Source organism: Sceloporus undulatus, unplaced genomic scaffold (assembly GCF_019175285.1).
Source record: "Sceloporus undulatus isolate JIND9_A2432 ecotype Alabama unplaced genomic scaffold, SceUnd_v1.1 scaffold_15, whole genome shotgun sequence".
Lineage (NCBI taxonomy): Eukaryota > Metazoa > Chordata > Lepidosauria > Squamata > Phrynosomatidae > Sceloporus > Sceloporus undulatus.
Window position 1 is genome coordinate 3,365,860 of NW_024802937.1, and position 9,883 is coordinate 3,375,742.

The 9,883-nt window shown below is 41.7% G+C and overlaps 1 protein-coding gene across 2 annotated transcripts in view; it reads left to right on the plus strand.

Annotated features, from left to right (window-relative positions):
• The first annotated feature begins 3,620 nt into the window (after positions 1–3,620).
• The window catches only part of LOC121917334 (collectin-12-like), a 116,732-nt gene continuing 110,469 nt past the window's right edge, over positions 3,621–9,883 (plus strand). Inside the window, exon 1 of one of the 2 annotated variants that reach the window (XM_042443229.1) lies at positions 3,621–3,816. In XM_042443229.1, the coding sequence (XP_042299163.1) occupies positions 3,810–3,816 (7 nt within the window). In that variant the 5' untranslated portion in view covers positions 3,621–3,809. Of the gene's footprint in view, positions 3,817–4,667; positions 4,731–9,883 lie in introns of those variants that run through there. The other variant, XM_042443230.1, reaches the window with a different exon arrangement.

Here is a 9,883-nt window from a genome sequence, read left to right on the forward strand (position 1 = left end):
AGATAGATAGATAGATAGATAGATAGATAGATAGATAGATAGATAGATAGAGAACAGGGGCAATAAAGAATTTTTTTCTAAGCTTCATGCACAGGGAGAAATCGGAGAAAGATGGGACAGTGGTGAATATGCAGGGGAATACTGTACTATCAAGAAGCCAGATTTTAAGGGTGACAGAAATTACCTTTCCTAAATATAGTTAGACTTTCTTGAGGAGAAGCTGAGAGGTGTTATGCTTCTAGCTGCATCATGCAAAGAACAGGAAAGAGTAACCAAGGTCCTCTAAGCCACTGCTATCTTTTGTCTAACCAGAAAGAGAGTGAAGGTTTGAGTTGACCCCCCTGCCCTACAGGGGACCTTCCCAATCAGTGTGAGTTCCTCTCTGTATTGCATTGTTTGCCACCTACAGGATGTTACATTGGGAAGTAGAACTTTGCTTGGGGGCATTCAGTCATGTCCTATAACTTAATCGGTGTGACAGCCTGGTGGTGATAGTCACATTCCTCATTTCTTTTCAATCTGGCTGCAGAATTTAGTTAGAGAGGCCCTCTCAGCTAACAATTTCTATACAAATACAGTGTGAAACAAGGCAGCCATGTACATGCTTACAGATACCCATGTTATTATTTTAATTCTATATTTTTCTTTTAAAATCTGTTTCCCAACAAAATGGTGCTTACTTTCAAATGAAGTGTATGCAGTTTTGTATCAGAACAGAAGAAGAAAACTGAATTTTATTCATGTAGTCATGGTGGTAGTATGATTTTTAAATGAGTTTAACATACATAGCTGTACATACACAGAGTATTTTCTTTCTATTAGGGTTAACAACCAGATGTGAAGTCAACTGGCATCCATATTTTTTGTGTGGGTTTTTCGGGCTATGAGACCGTGTTCTCGAAGAGTTTATTCCTGACGTTTCGCCAGCAGCTATGGCTGGCATCTTCAGTGAATGTTGGCATAGAAGGGAGCTGGATATATTTATATACTGTTGGTTAAGAGGAAACGATTTGCATGTTAATCTGTGTGTTGAATTGCAAGTCCTCAGGGTGTCTATTTAATTAATGATTCATTGTCTGCTGGATAACATTAACAAACAGAGTTTGTGTTTATTGTTCTAATGTAGCAACAATATAAAAGCACAGCCCTCTCACGGCCACAGGAGTTTACCGCATGCGTGCAGCTGCGGATAAATCTACATAGGGGCCTCCAAACGCAGTGTTCAAACACAACTCAAGGAACACAAGAGACACTGCAGTAGCAGAACATGTTATAAACCATCCTGGGCATAAAATGCTGTTTGAAAACACTGAAATTCTGGACGATGCCAATAACTATCAGGTCAGAATGCACAGGGAAACCATTGAAATCCATAAACACCTGGACAACTTCAACAGGAAAGAAGAAACCCTTAAAGTAACCAAAGTTTGGCTACCACCCCAGACAAACACCAAAATCAAGACCATGCCCATGCAAATGAAAACCACCAAGGGTGAAGGGGATTTCCCAGTAGACAATTGATCATTAATTAAATAGACACCCTGAGACCTTGCCATTCAAGAACAGAACAATACATGGATTAACATGTAAATCACTTCCTCTCAAACAACAGTATATATACCCCATTCTCTTAGATGCCAGCATTCTCTGAAGATGCTAGCTACAACTGGTGATGAAACGTCAGGAGTGAACTCTTCTAGAACATGGCCCAAAGAACCCATGAAAAACTATATAATATAAATAAAGTTGTAAAACATGGAATAGCAGTGGTGGAGAGAGTAAACTGTTAGTTGGGAGCTTCAAAAGTAAATCTCTATCCCCTCCCTTCATGTGTAAAGCCCTTTTCCAAATGTGCAACCTGTATGTAGGGTGACTAGACGTTCTCATTTTCCAGGGTATGTCCTACATTTCAATCTTCTATCCTGAAAGAAATCCAAATTGTCTTTCATTTTCAGCAAGACAAAAAAGCATGAATTTACATCTGTGTGCATGTTTTGAGCTTTTTTTTTACCATGTCCTGCATTTTTCTGGAATGCCGTCCATTTTGCAGTGCCTTCTCTTCCTTTGTGGGGAGGACCTCTGGTCATCCTGGGCCTGTATGGAAGAGATAGCCCATACATATCTCAGGGCCCAAACAGACAGGCCAAAATAAAGCTGCTTTGAGCCACTTTGGAAATGTTGGTTTAAATGACACATGTGTCCTAAGAGGCCAGAAGCCACGCCAAAGCCACACTCCAGTCCTAAGAAATGGAGCACATCTTTGGGGCAGCTTCTGGCCTCTTAAGATGCATGTGTCATTTAAACAGCATACCTCCCAAGTGACCCAAAGCAGCTTTATTTTGGCCTGACTGTTCGGGCCCTCAGTGCCAAAGGAAAGGATGTCATATTAAGGATAGAGCAAACTTGTTTTCTGTTGCGCCAGAGACAATAGGACATAGAACAATGGATTCAAGCTACAGGAAGGAGGGCAACCAAAATGGCAAAGAGTCTGGAAACCATGCCCTATGAGGAGCGACTTAGAGGGCTGAGTATGTTTGGCCTGGAGAAGAGAAGGTTAAGAGGTGATAGAATAGCCTTGTTTAAGAAGGGATGTCATACTGAGGATAGAGCAAGCTTGTTTTCTGCTGCTCCAGAGAAGAGGACATGGAGTAATGGATTCAAGTTACAGGAAGGAGGGCAACCAAAATGGTGAAGGGTCTGGATACCATGCTGTATGAGGAGCTGGGTATGTTTAGACTGGAAAAGGGATGGTTAAGAGGTGATATGATAACCCTGTTTAAGTTTTTGAAAGGGTGACATATTGAGGATGGAGCAAGCTTGTTTTCTGCTGCCCCAGAAAATAGGACACAGAGCAATGGATGCAAGTGACCAGAAAAGAGATTCCATCTCAACATTAGGAAAACTTCATGACTGTAAGAGTTGTTGGATAGTGAAATATGCTGCCTTGGAGTGTGGTGGAGTCACTTTCTATGGAGGTCTTTAAACAGATGCTGGATGGTGGTTTGCTTGTGAGTTCCTGCATGTCAGGGATGCTTTGCTTGTGAGTTCCTGCATGGCAGAATGGGGTTGGACTGGATGGCCCTTGGGTCTCTCCCAACTCCAGGATTCACTTCTGGCTCCCCCAAAGCAGGAGTCCCAACAGGGAGGAGAGTCAACTTTATGTCGTGAAGGGAGCAGGGCTGAGGGAATTGGAGGATTTCTTTTGGCAGGAAAAGCTTTGGGAGGCTGCGGCTTCGAGAGTGAAGGACCAAGCCCTTCTTCAGAAGAGAGGAGCTGCTGCTGCTGGCTCTCCTGCTCCGACCTTCGCCTGAGGAGGGCTTACTATTACTCCAGACTCTTCCTCGTGAAAAGGGCGGGAGGGGGAAAGGGAGGCTGGCTGGCTTGGCTTGGGGGGGCTGAGGAGGGAGGAAAAAACACACACCAAAATATGTGGAGCTAGCAGCTTTCTTGCTCTTCCCAAACAGAGCAGAGCAAGGGAGAGGAGAGGAGAGGAGAGGAGGGGCAGAGGTTGGTCCTGAGAGCCCAAGCCAGGCAGGAGACATTTCAAAACTTTTGGAGGCAACTGAGGCAAAAGAGAGAGAAAGAGGGAGAAAGAGAGAAGAAGGCTGGGGCTCCCTCCCTCCCTCCCTCCCTTCCATCCTTCCCAAAGGGCCATCTTCTTCCTGGGCGCTCAGCTGGAAAAGTCCAAGCAAGGAGTTTTGTGCAACAGGAGCACACTTTCTTGTTTTCTTTTTCTTTTTAGTCTCCTTTTTCTTTTCCTGCCCAGCGCCTGAGAGTTTTCCTATGTGGCTGCCTTGTCGTGTGCCAACATGAAAGGTAAGCCAGAGACAGGGCATGTGGCTGTTTGGGGACATGTGGCTGCTTTTAGCATTCAGCCAAGGAAGTTTAAAGCGGTGCCAAACCGGATTATTTCTCCAATGTGATGCTGAGGGTCGGGGCAAACATTTTTTACAAGTGTGTATTTATGTTCAGGGCTGGGCTCTAGTCCATCAAGGATGAAAGCTGCCATTTGTTTGGAGGCAAAAAAAAAAAAAAAAACAAAACACCTGGAGTTGCAGCTGTTTACAGGTCTCCTTTGGGGACTTTCTTCTTCTTTTCAGGCTCCTCACCCCCACACCAGTTTGGATGCCTTCCTCAGCACATACTTCTTGACCAGCTCTCTTTTTCAACACAGATCGCTCCTTCCTTTTCTCTTTTCTTTGCTTCCCCCTTTCTGCCCTTGCAGTTTTTCAAAGAGAGCAATGGGGGGCTGCCAGGGCTTCGTGATGTTCTCCCTGTTGCTTCTAGACATCTGGCAATGATTAGGTTCCAGGAGAGGCTTAACTGGCTTGTGAAATAGATTTGGCATTTCTCTCCCCCCTTTCCTTCATGTTCCAGAGGCTGGGAGGAAAAAAATATTGGTACAGTATTTGCATTTGTGTTCAAAGCCAGGATTGAAAGTGCAATGTGTAAAGTTTTGGAATCGCTCGCTCTCTGGCACGAAATGTGTTGAGGGAACCCAAATAGGTCCCCACAGCTTGGTGCCACTTTTTGTGAAAAACTGACCTTGCAGTAAGCAAATCAATCCCTACCTTTTTGCAATAGGCTTCTTGTTAATGAAAAAGCTGGAGTAAGCAATCCTCCAGGGAATGAAGCATCAAAGGGTGTTTTTGAAGGTTTAGGAAGTACTTGGGAGCTTGCAAGAGGAGATTTGTTTTCTTTCTGTAGCCGCAGAAATCAAGTCTAAATAGGTAACCGAGATTATTATGGAGGAATGTGTGACTGGGTACCAGCCTGTTGCTGGCAATGTGCTGCTGAGTTCTGGATGCAAAGAAAGGCGGTAAATATTGTGATAGCTGTTTCCAAAAACCAGTAAGAACACTATGTGGTCATGGCTTCAACTTGCCAGAGAGGCAGCCTATGGGGGAAAGTAGTTTGTTTGACTGAGCCCACACACACATCTGAAAATGATTTCTGTCTCTTTGCTGGGAGGGAGGGCTATAACAGAGATTACTGGCAATTACAGTTAGTGTGTCTGTAGAGTCATATGGACTCATATATGTTCTGTGTTACACTACCAGGGATTGGTGTACCAGGATTCTAGTTGGCAATAACAACTAGAAGGGGGGAAAGCTATGATGCTAAGCCTACTGTATGCATTTCTTATGCAGGAAGGGAGGGGGACATTGCCCTAATAACTCTTGTTTTAAATGTTAAAGAATGCTGATGCCAGCAAGAATTTTTCATTGAATCATATGTTTGTGTATAAGGTAGGTCATGTGGGGATTTTTGCATAGTAAATGTAGTACAATCTTTCTCACCAGTGACTGGTACTATTTGCATGTGACAGCTTGCATTATAAGCTGATGCTCAGTGTCAATTGTAGCCCATAATAAGTATTGGTGTTGTTGTTTTTCCCCATAGCTGTGATTTCTGCTTTGTTCATGGCCCTGTGGTATTTAAAATGTGTATGTTTGCCCAAAAAAGTAAAGGGCTGTACAAACATCCCATTCAGGGCTGGCTCTATATCGCTCCTGGAAGCACTGGGTTGGGGAAGTAGCAGCTGCATGCCATGCCCCCAACCTGGTGCAAATAGAAGCTGCAAAATGTGGCTCCTATTTGTGCCCTAGAAGGGGCGTCATAAGGTCCACAGTGTGACCTTATGACACCCCTTGTGTGCAGCGCCATTTAGACTCTGCACACAACGGACATCATTATGGTGCACCCCGTCTGGACAGGTGCATGCCAAGATGGCATCCAGGGCATGCGGTAAATGCTCAGCCCCTGCACAACCCTAGTTCGGGCCCAGGCCGGCACAAAGTGCCAGTCTGTCCAGGTCCTTAGTCCCACTGTATTTGATGTAACGTTCTTCCAAGGAAGTCTGCACAGTCTGCGTAGAATAGGAGCCCTAGTAAGATTTTTCACTCTGATACAGTTACAGAGAGATAGTTATTCAATGCCTGTTTTTCCTTTCTTTTGAAACAATGAAACCTATAATCTGTCAAAGATAGGGGTCGGGTAAACCAGAAGTGGTGGCTCTGTAAATATTGGATCATGTGCATGTCCTCAGTCTTTCAGGAGCCGCAATTACTCTCTTTTTCTGTAAGGCATTTCACAATAATTTTGAACTGGTTTCCCAGAAATCCAGAATAAATCCACAATAAAGCAAAATAAAATCTGTAAACTAGAGAACTCATAAATCAATATCCTTAAGTGAAAATTCCAATTGAATTGGTTATGAAGATCATAAACTGTGTCAAAGTCAATCACAGATTTTGTGTTTTACAGTTGCAACTTTAACACACAAGTTTGGCTTTCTGCACTTTTTGCCTTAATCTTCTCCAGATAAAAAACTTTGGAGCTTTTAAAGTTCAGCAAAGTCACATGTTCCTTTCATGAGTAGCAATAGTTGACCTGCAGCATACAGCTGTCCCTGTTCCTGCATCCACCTTCTCTTGAGAGCTGAAGCCTATCAAAATAATTACATCATTAGAGATTTGCAAAAAATATACAGGGTGTTCCATTGCTTGAATTTTAATGTTCTGTCTTTTCCGTTGCTTGAATTGTAATGTTGTATGTCAAATCTCTGGGATGGCCTGGCAGCAATGCCAGATCAAGACATTTTGCTGCCTGAGGCAAGGACAAAATGGAACCTCATACCCAGCTTATACATAGAAACCAACTGGATTAGCAATTAGTAATTTACTTTCTCATTTGAGGAAATAGGGTGGCTTAAGGGGTCCAGGAAAGGCCATGTGGCATATGGAGTTCTGCCTCTCCAACAGATGGCAGTGGCTGAAGAACTCAGAAGAGGCGAGAACTGCTGCTGCTATCCCCCAGCAGAGAGTTGCATCATTCTGCCTAATGGTAGGGCCAACCATGTTTGGCAACCACAATGTACGATCATGGGGCTATTTATTTGTATTTATGAAGAGATCTGTCACTTTAGAACAGAAAAAGCAAACCACCAGATTGTTGTATCAGTGTAACCAACAAGATCCAGTCTCCTTTTGTTCATGGTTAAAAGTGTTATACGTTTGGATTCCACAGCATGTTCCCTGTATAAATTCAGCTCCTTTGCCAGATTCCATTCTTTTCTCCAGCTGTTTTCATAGAAGCATAGAGTTGGAAGAGACCACAAGGGGAATCAAGTTCAGTCTCCTGCCATGCCAGAAATACACAATCAAAGCACTCCCAATAGATGGCCATCCACCCTCTGTTAAAAAGCCTCCAAGAAGGAGACTCCACTACTCTCCAAGGGAGTGTGTTCCACTGTTGAACAGCTCTGACTGTCAGGAAGTTCTTCCTAATGTAGAAGTGGAATGTCTTTTCCTCTATTTTGAAATCTGACTTTTTGAAGTCATAAAACATTCAGGGGTAGCTGTTGACCATTTAACAATCCATCAGTGATACCTTTATTAGAGAACCGAAATGCACAATATACTCGTTGCAAGCTTTCGAAGGTCTGTGGGCTTCTTAATCCGGCAAGATGTTAGAAACCAAACTGGAGGAGAAAAAAAACAAAACAATTGGAGATGTTAGTCAGATGCCTGCATGTTGTTTCAATCCTTAGTAAAGATGTTATGCTGGGGAGGATATACATTTGTGCAGACAGGCTCCTCCTCCTTCTGGTCATGCGGCAATAGGGAGATTTTCAAAGTACAAGAAATTTAAAGTCCATTTGCATCTCAACAGATCATTTAAGGCTGACTTTTTAAAAGCTTAGATGAAGACCAAGGATCACGGGGGGGGGGGCATAAAATTTAACCAATTTACAAACTGTTCTCAACTGAAAACCAAGGATGATAATGGAAATTATCCAGTAACCTGAGCATCATCATACCTCTTCAAAAGTCTTGTTGATTCAAACAGGTAGCTATAAAGCTGTGAAGTAATGAAGAACAAATTCTTAATATGCTTGTGCTTAATATAAAATAGAATGATGGCAGAAGAGACAGATGTGTGTTAGTTGCTGGAAGAAAATGAGAAGAGACTGTTGATTAGATTATGCTACCTTAATATGCTACTTTAGTAGCATTTCCTCTTGCTAATCCACTCCATTGGACTCCCCTTCTACCTTATCCTTAATTTATATGCCCATAATTTAAACGTACTTTCTTGTCAATCAATCAATACAATTTATTGAGTAGCCCAAGGGCCGTTTCAAAATACTAGTAACATAATAAAAAGCAGTATCACACAGCTATATATAAAATGTAAATACAGTGCACTAGGTGCAATAAACCTCCATACAATATAAATACATATGCATAACCTAAGCGTGCACCAGAACCAGAACATGCACTACTTGTCTACAGCTTATGTATATCTAAAAGATATACAATATGTGCTAAAGGATATACTAGTAAACAGATAAAATAAAATAGTTAACAATTAAACAATAGTATGTAAGATAGTTACCATAGGGAATAAAACAGAATTAAAATTGGAATTGAAATACTTTCTTGTCATATTCTAGTCCATTGTGGCAATCAATTGTGTCCTCCCTTCAGTTTAAAAATATTTGGAAATTTAACCTGCCACCCAATTTGTGGTTTCTTTTTTTGTCTAGCAGTATGGCACAGATGCTTTACTAAGCATATGAGTACATAGCAGCATGTGAAATTACTATTAGGACTACATCGTTAACATTAGAGGCTCTAACAAGCACCTGTATCACTTTATGTTAAATATACCATATATGGATCTGGATGAAATCTTAACTATTAACAAAACATACACAGATCCATGAAATGTAATGATAAATTTTTCATAAGATAGGGCCAGTTGGTCTAAGGCCCTGACCAAATGTTACTTTTTAAATTCAGTATGGGTCTTCAGATTAGGAGTCTCAGATTGAAAGCAGGAATGATTCAGGAGATCTAAGTTATAAGTAAATACAACATTAAATATGCAAGCCAGCTATATTGGAGGCTCTTTTCATTTGCCCACTTCTGAAGGTAGTAAGGTGCTCAACTGTAAGGAAAAGGGACTCTTCTTCAGTGGCCCCATACTTCTGAAATGTATTACAATCTGGGATCCATCAGGCCCTATTATTAGGAAAGTGGTGAAGACTTATGTGCTTTTTTAGCCCTTTCTTGATCATGTTTTCATGAACAGTTCTTATATTTTAACTGCAGCCGAATGCTAGATTTTACTACTGTGCACAACGGATGTTTGTTACTATTGCTGGTGTTTATTATTATTATTATTATTATTATTATTATTATTATGCTGATTGGCTATTGTATGGGATTTTATTATGTCAGCCACTTTGGGAGGGCATTTTTCCTTAAAGGTGGCCTTGAGATGTTTAAAATTAATTAAGAATAACTAATGCTAAGGAGAAGCAATGTGTTGCTGTTGCTAACTGCTGTCAAGGCAACTGGGACTTATGGCAACCTCATGAATGTGAGACCTCCAAGCTACCCTGTTATCAACAGCCTTACTCAGGTCTTACAAACTCAGGTCTGTGGCTTCCTTGACTAACTGCTTTACTGCATGACAAAAGTAAGATAAGAGGCAGTGAGATAGAAGCAGCTTTCTGTTTACATCTCTGCATGTCCTTGAAGCACATCCGATCTGTTTCCAACAGTTGTAAATGCATGCCTTTTGTCCTGCTGGAAAAATCTGTTTGGCAAAAGTCACACTTTTATAACCTTTTCCCTCTGCAGAGAGAATGGAAGTACTAAGACATGGGGAGGAAAGCAGCTTCTATCTTGCTGTCTTTTATCTTGCTTTTATTATGTGATAAGATTCTAACTCTCTCCATCTGCAACATGATTTTCTGCTTTTCCTACTCCCTTCCTTCTTGCCAAGCATTACTGTATATTGTGTTTTCTAGTGAATCCTGTCTTCTCATGACATGTCCACAGTTTCAGTTGAGTCATCTTGGCTCCCATGG